The 16,960-nt window shown below is 34.9% G+C and overlaps 2 protein-coding genes across 2 annotated transcripts; both read left to right on the top strand.

Annotated features, from left to right (window-relative positions):
* The first annotated feature begins 6,594 nt into the window (after window positions 1-6,594).
* Window positions 6,595-7,551, top strand: LOC118712646 (olfactory receptor 10AG1). The gene has a single exon (XM_036426576.1). It carries the CDS (start codon window positions 6,610-6,612, stop codon window positions 7,549-7,551), a length of 942 nt encoding a protein of 313 aa, XP_036282469.1. The 5' UTR covers window positions 6,595-6,609.
* A 6,708-nt stretch (window positions 7,552-14,259) lies between these two features.
* LOC118713087 (olfactory receptor 1020-like) lies at window positions 14,260-15,198 on the top strand. Its single transcript, XM_036427449.1, has one exon. The coding sequence runs from the start codon at window positions 14,260-14,262 to the stop codon at window positions 15,196-15,198; it is 939 nt and encodes a 312-aa protein (XP_036283342.1).
* The last annotated feature ends 1,762 nt before the right edge of the window (window positions 15,199-16,960 follow it).

Genomic DNA, 16,960 nt, shown 5'->3' with positions numbered 1-16,960 from the left:
TATTTGTTGAATGACTATAGGACACTTAAATATGTATTAGTTTTCAGTGTTGAAAAGGTGGTATTTTAATACATTATATTCATTTAAATTCTACATTAATTCTACATTAATTTAAATGGTATAATGTATTAAAAAAAAAAAGAACATGACCTTTACTTCACATAATTTAGGGGAAAAATCCTGATAATTTGTAAACCTAAATATGAAATGCAGCATAATTCTTTTCAAGGTTATGTATATGGTCTTTCGTGACCTTGACTATGAAAAAAGAAATCATTTAAATAAGAGTAGTAGCCATAGTGAACAACAGTGATACGTTGAACAGAATTGATGATGAAGTACTCCTCATCCAAAGAAGCCATTCAGAGTGAACTTTTCAATTCACCGGGTCCATGACATATGGACCAGGAGTACATATGAAGAAGTACTCCACATTCAAAACACAGAAAATTCAGGAGGAAAATTGAAAGGAACCGAGATGAGGGATTTTACATAAAATAAAGGATAATCCAAGTGACAAGGAAAATAAAAATAACTCATTAGTAAACAGTAAAAGGCAATTTAAAACCAAATGAGATCTATGACACACTCCTCAGAAAAAGAAAAAAAAAATGTTAACTGTATAAATCAAGACTAGCCATACTGCAGGTGTAAAGGACATGGAGCAATGGGAGCTCTCATGGCTGCAGGCATGTGGATTGGGACAGCACTCTAGCAGACAACCTGCTTTCATCTAGATCAGTGTTTCCCAAACTTTTGACATATGTGTACCCCTTCTATAATTTTCATAATTCTGAGTACCCCTCGCACTCATGAGAACGTAGAATTAGGCGCAGCTAAGCACGGTGCAGTGCATATCCCCACCAAACTCCGGTGCAACACGTGCCCCCACCAAACTCTTCCCATACCCGCGGGGGTATGTGTACCACACTTTGGGAAACACTGATCTAGAGAAACTATTTTAAATTTTATTTTATTTTACTCTACCTTTTAATGAAATATATTGGGGTGACATTTGTTAATAAGATTATATAGGTTTCAAGTGCACACTTCTATAATATGCCATTGTCTGCCCACCAGCCAAAGTCAAATCTTCTTTCACCACTTATTTGACCCCCTTTACCCTTTACTTCAAACTCCCTACTCCTTCCTTCTGGTGACCACCATTCTGTTGTCCCTGTCTATAAGGTTATGTTTGTTTGTCTTGTTTGTTCATATGCTGTTTTCAGTTTTACCTCATATATATGAGCAATATCATATGGTTCATGACTTTTTCTGTCTGACTTATTTCACTAAGCATGATATTCTCAAGATCTATCCATGTTGTTGCAAATGCCACTATTTCAACTTTTTCTGATGGCTGTGTAGCATTCCATTGCGAATCTTATTCCCAGGCATGTACTAGCGGAAATACATACATGTGTGTACCAGGCAAACATCTGAGAATTTTTATCTTTACATCATTTTATAAGGTTAAATCCTTCTCAAATTAGTATGGAAATTATTTTGACAATATCATACAAGGGAGAACCAATCAATAATAAAAGTTAATAAAACATAATTACATACAACATAAATCAAGTATATTGTTGAGAAAAACAAGTCATAATCTTACTGTATATATTCCTTTGGTTAAGGTTAAAAGACAGTATTTAGAATGCCCATTACATATTTTTCCTCTCTTTTCTAAATGTTATTTAACATATATTTATGATGAACCATAATCTAATACTCTTTATTTTTATGCCACACTTCTATTTTTCCTGAAACTAATTCAGAAAAATGAGTTGCCTTTTACCTTAAAAAATAATCAACAACAAAAATATATTCCAAAGTGGCAATAGTACTGATTTGTTTTGGATAAATGAATCAAGCCTATGTAAGAACTTACTAAAAACCAAGCCACATATATTTTCCAAGATTTAAAACAAATAAAGAAATAATGTCCATGTTTGTTTATGACTCATCGAGTCATAGAAATCCAGCCTTTCTGTTGAAAGCACTAGAAAATTTTGCATAAGTTATAAAACTCATATTTTAGAGGCATCATAGAGATCTGTGCGAAAAATGAATACATGACAATATCAAAATTAAGGTCAATTAACCCAATAAGAGGTAACCCACATGATTATTTTTACTTAGTTGGCTTACAATCTTTTGCGATTTCAAACTTGTTGCAATACTATATTATTGCATAACTTTATATGCATGCATGTTTTATTCATTGAAACAAAAATAAACACAATTGGTCAATGGTGCCTGCTTCATTTTTTTTTTTAACATGTAATGCATAGGAAATATCTGAGATTTTTTTTTAACTAAGTCATTGTTCAGATTAAAATATAAAATTTTACAAATAAAGTTTAGTATCTGCAATTATGTTTAAAGGATTATTTTCCTATCTTTTCTGTGAAATATTTCTTCATTTGTTTATTTTGTTTTTCTATTTATAGTTTGGACTGTTCCTCAGTATTTATGAATAAGCCAAGAGCACTTTACCTGAAATATCATTTGTAACTATTTTTTTCCATTATATTAATTCTACCTTATTTTATTTTAGGGAGTTTGGGTCTTTTTATCATGCAGAATTATTTATTATTACTTAGGAAGCTTTTTTTCAACTTCTGTGTTCTTTATTCTAAATTTTGAGTGATAGTTAAACCTTCTTTACTCCAAAATTATAAAATTCTTTTTTTCTTTAGAATACTTTTATCATTTTACTCTCTAAAACCTTTAAGCTTGTATATTATTTGGAGTTTTTCTTGCTACAATATGGAGTATTACAAAAATATAAGGTTTGTTATTTTTCCCACTAACACTGCTATTATCCCAGGAGCATTTATTCTTTATGTCCATAATTTGGCAATTTGGTAAGCTCTCTTCATTAAGTAAATTCTCGCTTGTAGTTGAGCCATTTTTTGGAATTTATACTCTGTGGCATCAGAAGATCTTTCTACCCACGCTTGAGATTACTCTGTGCTAATTATTAGGCTCAGAACTCCGTTTCCGCTGCGCGGCTTGTTAAATGTGCATCTGCAGTAGCTCAGCCCTGGCTGCCTCTTGCCCCTTTGCTGTGCTGTGCCCCACCTGGTTCCCCTGAGGCCTCTCACCACCTTCCTCTCTGTTTTCCAAGGTGACAAATGGGTCCTGATACTTTGTAATAAACTTTCCTAGTCACTTTCCAGCGTCACGTGACCACAGGAGTTCCCTATCTTGTCAATGTTTTCTCTTCATAAGCACAAACCCTTAGAAGTCACTACTTACTAAATAATAGGAAGCAACAGCCTATATTTATTATAAGAAATTGATTCCAATCAAGATCTTAAACAATATCTGTTGGGGAAAAAATCTATCTTCCCCAGAATTGAAGCCTGTTTTCTTGGCATCTTTTCTATTACCGCACCTGGACTTGTGCCATATCTCATTTTATTAGAAGTAAATTTTGGAAGTATAATTGAAAATTTAAATGTGTTGTTAGGTGGAAGAGATCCCTAAGGTAGAGATGACTACTTTTATTTAAAGAGCACCTTTGATTTATACAGAACAGAATATTTTAAAGGTGGCTTCAATATCTTTGATGAAACAAGTATGTCACCTACATTATTTAAATGTTTAAACCTGTATAGTGAGAAAAATCAGCAACAAAGTAAGAAAGGTAAATATTAACTACTTTATAAGATATTATGCTTTAATTAATATTTCTTAATTTAAAGTTAATATTTAACCTATAGAAAGAAATGTGTCTGTTTTAAAGCAACTCATATATTCTAATTTTATTAAATTTTACAATGAAATGATTATGTTAAATTAATTTGAAATACTATAAACTGTAGTATTGAAGAATTATTTTCTAGGTACAGTTAATATTTTAAAATACTTCATTTTGAGCTAACATGTAACAAATGAGTATAATATTTATGTATTCAACTTGATATAATAACAGGAGATTTAAATTAAAACAGACCATGAATAAAGTACAACTATTAGGAAAGCTTAAAAAATATTTGAAAGAAAAAAATTAAATTAAGGACTTCTAATATAATAGAAATGTTTAAGTTCCATATGTGTTTTATTAATTTCAAGGTTTAATTTGAAATTTTATATCAAATATATAAATATATTTGAAGCTTGGATAGCTCTTGATAGCTAGCAAATTATAATATTTTAGACATTTCCTTAATTATTTGGATTTACACAAGGAATTGAGACTGGCATTTAAAAGGAAATGACTTTAAAATTATTTAAAATAATCAAGTTTTATTTTCCTTGATTAATAAGTACTTAAAAATTTATAAGAAAATAGAGAAATATAGGTAATTGTGTTAAATCACAAGAGTAGATCTCTGCTTTTTCAACCTTGCTCCCCTCTCGAGAAAAGCATAAACAAATCTGACATATTTTATGAAACAGATTTATTATTTCATCACCAAAACTGGGTTTGTACAGTTAGAAACTGCATATATATTTTAGCACCAGAAATCACTTTATTCAAATAAGGGTTAAATTATTTTATTAAATGCTGCCATTCATAAATGCAACACATAAAAATTGGAATTTTATTACATTGTATATTTATCCTTTTCTCCCTTTTAAGAATAATGATTTCACTTAAACAGTTTTTGATGCTTTATTCAGTTTGGGAATCAGGCATTTTCTAAGACCTATATTGTTCCCAGGTAGAAAATAGTCACAGCCCTTGCCTCCAGATCATTAGTGATGGTAAAAGAAAAATCATCAAAAGGAAGTAGCCAAGTTGCAAGACTATGGGATGGATAGTGAGAGTGATTGCGGTATTAGGCCCACCGATTAGAGACAATAACATAAGCAAAAATATTGGCAGAGAATTAATCCAGTTTTAACACCCTGATGGATAGCTTTAAGATCTTAGTCCTTTTTCATTTTTAACATGTGCTACAAAGAAAAAGTAGATTAGAGGGTATTTTTTCATGCAGCTTAGAAGAAAGAGTAAAATTTAATTCAAATGAGTTTGAAATAACAATAATAATAGCTAGCATTTAGCAATGCTTTCATAAATGGCAGAACTTCTTCAAATTACTTTGGATATCTTAAATGCATTAACTCACAATCCTGTATTTATACATTAGTTAGCCAAGAAAAATTAAGCAACTTGCATAAGGCCACACAGCTAGCAGGTGGGAAGCCAGAATTAAAACCCTGTCCATCTTGGTAGGAATATATTGTTTATCCATGACACTATAGTTTCACCGTGTTTGGTGAACATAGTTCACTAGGACAGAGAAATGAAAGGCAGGGCTGGGAGATACTTGGGATACAATATCTAAGGAGGAACACACGTTCAGGATTGTATAATATGGAATCAGCCAGCCCTGAAGAAAAGTGAGTGCCTCTTAAATTTTGTACCTGAGGGGTGTCACTCACCTTCCTTTATTCCTGTCCTGATGAAAGAAAAGAATGGAAAAAGTATTCGCCAAGTAACTCAATAACTGTTAAGTACATTTTTTTGCTAGGCAATGTTATATAACACTGGGGACTAAAAATTTAAGAACATAATATCATATTCATAGTTATAATTATAGGATAATAATTAAAATTGATAAGCAATTTTACCAATAAGACTTCTTTAATTATCGCAAATAAAAAAGCAAACCGTATTAAACACTGGCTTTATTTAACACAGATTTAGGAATTAGGATTCCAACTGGAGTCCAATTAAGCACACACACACAGATTAAAATATAATAAAATAATAAAATAAAATAAGGCCATGATTTGCAATCATAAAACCTTTGTGCACATGATCAAAGTAGCCATCATTAGTCAGTTTCAATTACCTTTATCCCTTAAAAAAAGTAAGAGATGGTTACCTAAAATGTTGTGTTTTAAGAAACAACAAAAACAGTGGGGGGGCACACAGGGTAAATATCACAGGCAACATCATTCTCCCGCTGCTCACACACATGCACATTCCTGGCCATTCCTGTTTTCCCAGGGTTTCCCTCTTTGCTGTTTCTATCTGTATCTGTGTTCCCAGGCAACTGTTCTAGAATAAAACTCTCTTATTTTCCCCACTCAGTAATCTACTTAAAAATACTTTTGTTTTATACCACTATGTACAATAAAATATTCTCTCCTCTTTTTTAAACTACCTAATAATATGAACTGTACAATAAAGACATGTATGTTCAAGATAATTGGGTGATATAAGGGAAAGAAGGATTGCCACAAACAGTGGAAAATGTATGCAGAAGACAATTTTTGACATAGAGCTGTATTGTCAAGAACTGTAAATCATTAAAAGTTAGATCATATGGCAAAGGTATGGATCTATCTTCAACAGTTCCCAATTTTGTCAGTCTCTATGCAGAGCATGACATAGTTTGGTTTATTTGGGGGTCTATTCAAAAAATACAAATAATGATCTTAAAGGAAATTTCAAAGAATTTTACTGTGATAACTTATAGTATCTATACTGAGAGAATGGGAAATGTATCAATAGTAATATTCTTACATTAGAAGTAATCACAGTGATCATGAAAACCAATCTCACATCCACAAACGATTTAAAGAATAGGCACTGATCCATGAAGATAAAAATAAAAGCACACAGTAAATGTCCTCTTCCCACAGATGAAAAACCAAGAAAAAACACCGGAAGAAAATCTAACTAAATTGACAGAATTTGTTCTCTTGGGCTTTTCTGATGTTCCTCATCTCCAGTGGTTTCTATTTGGATTATTCTTATTCATCTATATCATTATCTTGATAGGTAATAGCACCATATTTGTAATTACAAAACTGGACCCTGCTCTCCAGACCCCCATGTATTTTTTCCTTGGCAATTTTTCCTGTTTGGAAATCTGCTATGTATCAGTTACACTCCCTAGAATGCTCACAGATCTTTGGACCCAACAAAGAACAATATCTTCAGTTGCTTGTGCTACACAAATGTGCTGGGTTCTTATTCTGGGAACCACCGAGTGTTTCCTTCTGGCCGTGATGGCCTATGACCGTTATGTGGCCATTTGTAACCCTCTGCACTACCCTCTAATCATGAGCCACAAGGTCTGTGTCCAGCTGGTGGTGGGCTCCTGGATCAGTGGAGTTCCAGTCCAAATAGGGCAGACCGTCCAGATTTTCTCTCTGCCTTTCTGTGGTTCTAACCTCATCAACCACTTTTTCTGTGACATCCCCCCAATACTCAAGCTGGCCTGCGGGAACATCTTTGTAAATGTAATGATCGTCTACCTAATTGTAGTGTTGTTTGTCATGGTTCCATTTCTGTTGATACTTCTCTCCTATGGCAAAATCATCTCCACGATTTTTAAATTGCCATCAGCCACAAGTCGGGGCAAAGCCTTCTCCACGTGCTCATCTCATCTTATAGTGGTGGCACTATTCTTTGGATCAGGTATCATCACATATTTAAGACCCACGACCCAAGACTCAGCAGGAACTGACAAAGTGCTGTCTCTTTTCTACACGATCGTGACTCCCTTATTTAACCCCATGATATACAGCCTAAGGAACAAGGATGTCATAATGGCACTGAGAAAACTGCTAGGTAAATAATTCCCTACATTTAAAACATTGGTCCATTTATAGGAATTGATATCATAGATTTTTTTTTATTAAATTTAAACAGCTATTTTTCTTAAACTCAATATATTTATTTCCAAATTGGAAGTTACTTATACTGTTGAGATACTTTTCTGTCTTTAGTTTTAAAGTTATGTATGTGTCAACTAGTACAAATAGCAAATCACTGTTTTGGGAGCTGTGTAATTTTATTGTGAAATGTTCATTCTCAATAAGAACTTCTGACAAGGATCAATGTAATAGACTCAAGTGTAATATCGTATTTCTTGTATCACATATTGGAAACCATATCACTCATTTTCATATAGTTGTCATAGTCATTTTTAAAACTGGATTTGTAATGGAACATTAATTAAAATTTTATATGCATTTAGGCAAGCAATGACTCTACAGAGAAATTATTTTTTAGAGCTATAAGCACCTTTCATTAGGAATGTTAATGATGTTTGTATAAAGATACTAGTGAATGTTAGGCTATGTACTAGTATATATCAAATATTTCCATATAATACAATATAACAACTATTGTTATTTAAATGTTTGCATATAAAAAGAAGAGCTCAGAAGTAGTCCTGGGAAGGTTCACATTATTATTTTTAAATATATTTTCCTAGAGATGATAGTTGAAATAGGAAAACTGGGGAAAAGGAAATAAATGTTTATAAAAAAAAGTATTTCCTATACAAACACAGTAACTATTTCCTATCACACACATACTTTGTATGCAACATATACACACACATCAGAAATGATCAATAAAAATATAATCATCAATGTTAACTATGGAAACCTCAGAGTAAATCACTCTACCACTTTTTTTTGTTTTACTGAAATTTTGTAGCTTATTACAATAAACCTGAGATATTTGTATAATCATACAAAGCAAACAATAAATTTATATTCATTATGAATAAGGAAAATCCTAATGGTTAATTGTTTGTGCTATTTCTCTATTTATATTATTTTCAAACTTTCATTCTTATCTAATGAATCCTTCATATAGGTAGGCAACAGATCTCTGCAGTACCTGGACCTGAGATGCAACACCAAGAACTGAGACATTCACAGTTAAAAAATAAAGTGGTGAAGTTTGACGGGGAAGGGCTGGAGGTGGTCAATGGGGGAACAAAGGGAACATATCTAATATTTTCAATAAATAATTATTACCAAAAATAAAATGTTTTTTAAAACACTTAAAAAAAAGAATGTGGTGAAGCTTGCGATGTTTTTCAAGATTTTGTCACATTTCTTTTAAATCTCAATTTTATTCACATTTATATGGGCCTGACTCGCTCCATGAAAGTAGGCAAGAGTAGTATTACTTTCTCTCTGGAAGAAAACAGCCAGAAGATGTATGAAAACCCCTGATAATAAATCTAAAAAGCAAAGCAAGTAATTAATGAGTCACAAAGAATCTCAAATAATATAGCTCTTAGAAACTATATAAATCTAATAATAAAATAAAAGTGTAATAACAACAAAAAATTCCAAGAAAATTTCCAAGCAAAAATTGTGAAACCCTGAAGCTATTATACATGGAAAGAGCTGAGACAGAAATTGAGAAATCCTTGCATTTGTCATTGTTCTTCCTCCCTATTATAGTTAAAAATAATGTTTAAGAGAGAAGAAATAACTGGCAAAAGAAAAAAAACATTAAAAATATTAATATCTTGAATAGATGTGAATGAATACATTTCTTTTTATAGAGAAGGGCAAATAAAAGCTATGTTCTTGGAGAAATGTTATTTTTTGCTAAATAAAATTTCACTCAGTAAAATTCAGTGGAGAATTTCAAAAATTATTTTGTCAATAACTAAGCAACTAACAAACATATCTAAACATTCACTACATTTAGTGGTAATAATGTCACAGAAAAGCATATATGTCACTAGTTTTTTAAACATAATGAATTTGTGCAGCTATGTTCTTTTTGACACTCAATGTTATTTTATATTAGTTCCAGGTGTGCCAGGGTTCTTGTCCCAGCATTACAAAGGGTTCTGCAATCTGGAAAAAGGAGCTGATGCATAGATTAAGAAGGAGTCTAAGGATGAAAGATAATTTTGAAAGGCATTGGGTGTCAGAAGAGCTTCAGCTAAAGACTAAAGACAACTCTTTGTCTAAGAACACCCTGCTATTTATTAACACAATTTGTCCTAAGGCAAGGTGGAGATAATACTACACTTCAAAGGGTAGGGTTTATAGAAGCATTGTCAGTTTTAGGAATAGCCTACAGTTGTTCAGGTGTTTGGCCAACAGGAGGCTATCATATGCAAATGCTCTGAGTTGTCTGGCAGCATGCAATAATTCTATTCAGGTTTGGGGGAAGTGCCTTTCCAGCCATTCCAACAGGTAAAATTTATATGTGGCTCAGCCCTGGTTGAGTCCCCCAACCTTCACCAACCTTTTGATGAAACTTTTGTCATTATGACATGTTGGAATTAGTTCCCAGCACAGGTGAACAGCATATTGGTTAGATATTTATATAATTTACAAAGTTCCCCGGTAAGTATAGTACCGTCCTGGCATCATATACAGTTACTATAATACTAGAGTGGACAAAATTCACGTATGGGTGGGGTCCCTAGACCAGGCCAGCAATCAAAACCTATCAGTTTTCCTGCTTCCCCCTCCTCCTTCCTTCACTGCCCATGTCTGCCACCACTGCTGCCCACCCCTGGTTCCTGCCAACCAGGGAAAGGGGCCAACCACCACTGTTGTGGGCAGGCAGCAGGGGTATCGGGGCCTGCTGGTGGGGGGGGGGGGGGAAACAGGGGAGAGACCTGGGAGGTTGGCCACCAGCTCTGAAGAGGGAGCTAATCCTCAGTCACCCCAGGAAAGGAGCCACATTCACCACCACCCACCCCTGGTTCCCTGTCCCAGCCCCAATCAAGCAATCAGGGTCTGCTGGCCGGGGCTAGGGACAGGAGGGTGGCTGGCAGGCCCTAAACGTGATCATCTAGCTAGCACATTACTTTCCCATATGACAATTAAAATGAATATAAAATCAGAGTTTATCTGCATCTGAGTTTCCATTTTCAGATCTAAATCTAATATGTGACCTAAAGAGAACTAAAAAGAAGGGAAAAGTAGAAGGCTTTAGTGATTCTGACAATGTTCTGTTTTTTGGTCTGGGTCCTGGTCACTAGGGTATTTTTTTTTTAACTAGTTGTCAACTTACCACTTAAGTATTTTCTATGTGTACTTAGTGTACCATGAGTCACCTAAACAGAAGCTAAAGTGAAAAAGATTCACAATACTAATAGCAAATTCCTGTTTGAATGTCAAATAACTACAGCTGTCACTCACTGACAGAAGTCAGAATTGATGTTCGACTTTGGAAAATTAGATGACAATTATCAGTTATGACTGTCCCTAAAATTCCATTTTTAGTTCTGTCTCCAATAGAAATGAGAAAATATGTACACTCAACGCTTATATTAATACAAAAATGATCAATGTTGCATTATTTAGGATTTGACAAAAAAAATTATAGAATGATTGTTCATTGGAATATGACACAGTAAATAGAAAGAATAAAATAGCATCATGTGCAACAGCCTGGAGGAATCTCATAAACCTAATATTGAATAAAAGAATACAGCTACTATTACAGGATAAAAACAGAATGATTTTAATTCTGTATATTTTATAAAACACACAAAACTGTCATATTGGCATTGATTTGTGCTAGGGCTCACAGATAGTCTCTGAAAGGTTTGTGGTTTTCTGGTTTTTGCTCAGGGTTTGGATGTAGGAACATTTTAATTTTCAAAAATTTACTATATATATAACTTTAAATGGTTTTCTAAAAACAAAGACTATTTACTGTAATATTGTAGATAACTGCAGGATTTCATTATTAACTTTTAAATCTCTAAAAGTTTCATATACACACATTTTCAAAATATTCTTATAAAATTAATAAAGCATGCAACTTCCATAGAATATTTCATTAAGTGATCATCTTTTATTACCAGATAGTACTACCTTGCTCATATATGAGATGTGTTAGCAACCCACAGTCCCTGCTTTTCCTATTTCTGCAACAGGAAGCCTTACAAAACCTGGTTGTCCTTGATAGCATGTCATGCACTGAACTTATATGATAATGGTCCATGTCTCAGGGGCAGGCAACCATTATCTGGAAGGAGAAGATTATAAGTACACAGTAGTATATTTCGGGGCACCAGTGATATCAGGAAAGCCATGTAGGTACAGGATATTTTTCTCACTTGTTTGTCTCTGATACCTTAAATTCTACCTTAACACTTCACCCTCACCCATAGTTAAAGAAAGTCTTTCTATTAGAACACAAACCCATTGGGAAGAAATTGAAATTATCCAATTTTCAGGAATATATTGCTACCCATGCTCCAAATTTAATGGGGACTGGGCATTAGGTCCAGAGGGCTTCCATGTTTATAAAGGAAAAGCAGATCCTGCCTGAAGGAAGAGTAGCCTGAGGAAATTGCCATCCCTGGAGAGGGAGCACCTGAGGGCAAAGTAAGTGTGGAAGGGAATCGGGCCAAGGATGACCCCCGCCTCCTCCAAATATACTCCAGAGAAGCAGAGACTGCCTGCTAAGGTCTTGGATCCCACACATACAGCACTCTCTTGCGTTTTCCTGGTAGAAATTGTTTAGGTGGGTTTTTAAACCACCTAACATACTTTTTAAAGGGCTGTATTTCTTTCTCAGTCACCCAGCCTGCAGAAAACAACTGATGATAAAACCTATAATTATAGCCAGCTGTCATTCCTGAGAGACGACGTGTTCAAGGTTCTCATTCCTGAGAGACAACGATGTGTTCAACACCCAGTGACGAGGCACAGAGATGGTGATATAAGGTCATTGAGGAGACAGTGCTGAGCCGTCCTGCGCATAGACCAGATGGAACAGAGAAGCTGGTGTTCTGAGATAGGTGCTGCCATTTATTGTTGTTTTTCTAATTTATGGTTTATATTTCTTTTGTTTTTTATCTTTATTGACTGAAAGCATGGCATAAAACTTAAGAGGGTGTGAAATAATACACAAACTTTTATTTTGATTGATTTATCAGTCTATTTCAAAGGCATATTCACAAACACCAGGGAATACAATGAAATCAAGTATGGATTCTGGAGGTGGTAAAAATTTTTTAGTTTTAATCTCTTACCTGTAATTTTTATAACTTTTAAATGTTGTTTTAAGGAAAGCATATTTTTTAAAAAAAATTTATTTATATTTTTACAGAGAGGAAGGGAGAGGGATAAAGAGTTACAAACATTGAAGAGAAATATCAAACAGCTGCCTCCTGCACACTCCCTACTGGGTATGTGCTTGCAACCAAGATACATGCCTTTGACTGGAATCAAACCTGGGACCCTTGAGTCCTCAGGCCAATACTCTATCCACTGAGCCAGACCAGTTAGAGGAGGAAAGCATATTTTTTAAAAGATGTGTCTACAGGAGCAGATATCGAAAAGGAGTTTACACCAAGGGTTTGAAGAACTGCACCTGATCACTAGATCAATATTCATATTCACTTTCATTGTATTCTCACAGAATAGGAGTGGTCATGTGTGACATTATATATAACATAATTGGTTGGATAAAATATAACTGTAGAATGTAGAATTCAACTGGCCTCTCCATGATCAATTCTTTTAAAGCAAAGAGAGGCATATTTCACAGATATTCAAGAAAATTAGGGATCCAAAAAATAAAAATAAAAAATACTTCAATTCTTAGAAAATGGTAGCACAGTTTAGACATGATTTCTCTCTGAGGTTATCAGACTATGGACATATGAGAACTTTTATCATCTATCTGACACATCTTTTCTGTTGGTGGATAAATCATGTGGACTTGAGTTGATTAGGAGAAAGTAACTCACATAGAAATCCATCAGGCCTTCCTTGTGTCTCTGTCACCCTTGCTACCAGCATGCCTATGATCAGGTCCCACATATTCATTATAATCTCTGCTAAAAAGGAGCTGCCAAGCAAGCAAGGTTAGTCCTGGCACATAGCTCATGGAGACCCTGCCAGCATCTTCGCCAGCAACCACCACCCTCCCTGCTCCACTGGGTCCTAAATCACAGACCATCTCTATCCCTATTCATTGAGACCAGAAAGGACATGGGACAGTGTTATATCCAGAAGTCCACCATATCTTTGCCTACCCCACAAGTAAATGATGAGGGGGAAATAAAGTAATATATTCATTATTTTTACCCCTCACTTAACTATGTTTCTCTATTAAAGGATATAATAATTATACTGAAAAACAGCAACAATCTTGTCAGAAGTTGTGGATAACTGAACCAATTAATTTACAAACTATTGTCTCGACTATGACAGCATCTATGTCCTGATCTGTAACACAAGATTAACAAAAAATACCATAATACAATTAAGGTTCGTAAGGAAATAGCATGGTTAAACATAAAAGCGTGCCATAAACTCGCTTTGAAGTGCTACAGAAATGTAAGAGATATTATCATTACCATTTACTGATTTATGTCAGATTGCATATACTTCCAAAGAGTCAGGTTTCCTCATGAAGCCCTAGCAGTGTTTACTTCTTTTTATAATTACTAAACAATAGAAAGAATCAGCCACTTAACCATTAAGGTAGATGATGTTAACTCTCCACATCCATTTCGTTCCTCCACAACCAGGAGTTCCCAGACCTGAGTGATGGCTGCTGAAAACTGCACTGTGTTTACTGACTTCATACTCTTAGGACTTTCTGGAAGACAAGATGTGCAGCAAGGTCTCTTTGTGCTCTTCCTGCTGGTTTATGGCATCACCATGATCGCCAATCTAGGGATGATCCTGCTGATCAACATGGACCCCAGGCTTCACACACCCATGTATTATTTCCTGAGCAACCTGTCTTTCTGTGACATCTGCTACTCCTCCACTGTCACTCCTAAGATGTTGGTTGATTTCTTATCTGAGCAAAAAAAGATTCCATACAACGTATGCTTTCTTCAGATGTTTCTTTTTGGGCTCTTTGCAGCTGTGGAGTGTGTCATGCTGTCTGTCATGGCATATGACCGTTACGTAGCCATTTGTAATCCACTGCTTTATACAACTGCCATGTCCAGAAGAGTGTGCTTCCGGCTTGTGGCCACTGCCTACATTGCAGGTTTGATAGATATGACAATCTTCACCTCTTTCACTTTTCCATTATCATTCTGCAATTCCAACGTCATCAATCACTTCTTCTGTGACATCCCACCCTTACTCACCCTCTCCTCCTCAGATACAACCATCACTGAAATAGTGTTGACCATTTCCTGTAGCTGTGTTGTGGGGTCCAGCATCGTCACTGTCCTCCTCTCCTACAGCTACATCCTAACTACCATCCTTAGAATGAACTCAGCAGAGGGCAGACGCAAAGCCTTCTCTACCTGTGCCTCCCACCTTACTGCTGTGGGGATATTTTTTGGTACACTCTTGTTCATGTATTTCAGACCCAACTCCAGTTACTCCATGGATACAGACAAAGTGGCTTCCGTTTTTTACACAGTTGTCATTCCTATGTTAAACCCACTGATCTATAGCTTAAGGAATAAGGATGTGAAAGGTGCCCTGAGAAAAGCACTAGGCACTAAATTGTGTTCTGGGTGAAAGCATGTTAACTCAAAGAGTTTTTTATTTAGAGATGTTGAGAGCTCAAGTTCAGGTACTTTGATAATATGCTATAGTCTCACCAGTACAATTCTGGATATTTCTTTATCTATCTTTGTGTATAAATTAAGTGTAGGAAACACTCTTATTTTTTTTTCTTTATTGATTAAGTTATTACTTATGTGTCCTTATCCCACATTGCCCCCCACCTTACCCCCACTGATGCTCTCACCCCTCCCCCTGGTGTCTATGTCCATTGGTTAGGCTTATATGCATGCATACAAGTCCTTTGGTTAATCTCTCCCCCTTACCCCTACCCTCTCCTACCTTCCCTCTGAGGTTTGACAGTCAAATCGATGCTTCTCTGTCTCTAGATCTGTTTTTGTTCATCAGTCTATTTTGTTCATTATATTCCATAAATGAGTGGGAGATCATGTCATATAACACTTAATCTTTTCAAACTAAAAAAGAGTATCAATAGTTTTATTATATTGTTTTGCAAAGAGGGTCTTTTTATACCATTCTCTCTATTCATCGGAATGTCCCAGAGAGGTATAGGCACAGTCACATCACTCCCCATATCAATTAAATATATCCTTCTTAAAGTTCATTTTTAAAAAAACAACAACAACAATGAGTTTAATAAACTTGTTAAACCAGAGGGAGTTTTGGTGGTTTAATTTAGCTCATTTTTGGCTTCTTTCTATGTACTAGCATCATATTGTAAGTTTTATATCATAACACCTAGAAGTATTAAGTAGTAAATACTAAGGATAAATTTAAATCATCCTGCCTAACTCTAAGTTCCATAAATACAAGGCCTTTGCATGTCTTGTTCCACCATTATTTCTACTTTTCTGTTTACAATGCTCATTTTCAGGATGCCATTCAAAAACATTCATTGCAGCAATATTCACAATAGCCAAGACTTAGAAGCAGCACAAATGCCCATCAGTAGATGAGTGGATAAAAAAGTGGTGGTACATTTATACAATGTAATACTACTCAGCCACACACAACAAAAAAGCAATTTTACCTTTTGCAACAGCATAGATGGGCCTGAAGATTATTATGCTAAGTGAAATAAGCCAATCAGAGAAAGGCAAATACCATACGATTTCACTTATAAGTGGAATCTGGTGAACAAAATAAACTAATGGAAACAGACTCATGGATAAAGAGAAGACTGACAGTTGTCACAGGGGAGAAAGTTGGGGGCTAGATCAGAAGAGTGAGGGATTGAGCAAAAGAAAAGAAAAAGGACTCCTGGACACAGACAACAGTACTGTGATTACCAGAGGGAAGAGGGGTGGAGGGCGGGAGGAGAAGGTAAAGGGGAGATAAATGTTGATAGAAAGAAACTTGACTTGGGGTGGTAAGCACACAATACAATGTGCAAATGATGTTTTATAGAATTGTATACCTGAAACCTGTATTTTATTAACCAATGCAACCTAATAAATTCAATTAAAAATTATTGATTGAATGAATGTGTGTTCCCCTGCACGACTGATATTAAAATGACCCTTTATCAACGAAGAAGGCAAAAAAAACCCTTTCTTTGCTTAAATTAAGTCTTGTATGTTCATCTTAAACAAAATCCACCTGCACTTTTTCTTTTGGCCCAAGCTGTGTATCAGACACAGGGATCATATAATGTAGAGAACTTCTGGAATCCTTCATTTCTAAACATTCTGTCACAGGGATCAGCAGGATCAGCAGTTCTAGATTAAACTTTTTAAATTTTAATTTTAAAGAGGGG

This window comes from Pipistrellus kuhlii, unplaced genomic scaffold, assembly GCF_014108245.1.
Source record: "Pipistrellus kuhlii isolate mPipKuh1 unplaced genomic scaffold, mPipKuh1.p scaffold_m20_p_9, whole genome shotgun sequence".
NCBI lineage: Eukaryota > Metazoa > Chordata > Mammalia > Chiroptera > Vespertilionidae > Pipistrellus > Pipistrellus kuhlii.
Note: the sequence above shows the minus strand (reverse complement) of the source record. Positions and strands in the feature narration are given on the sequence as shown.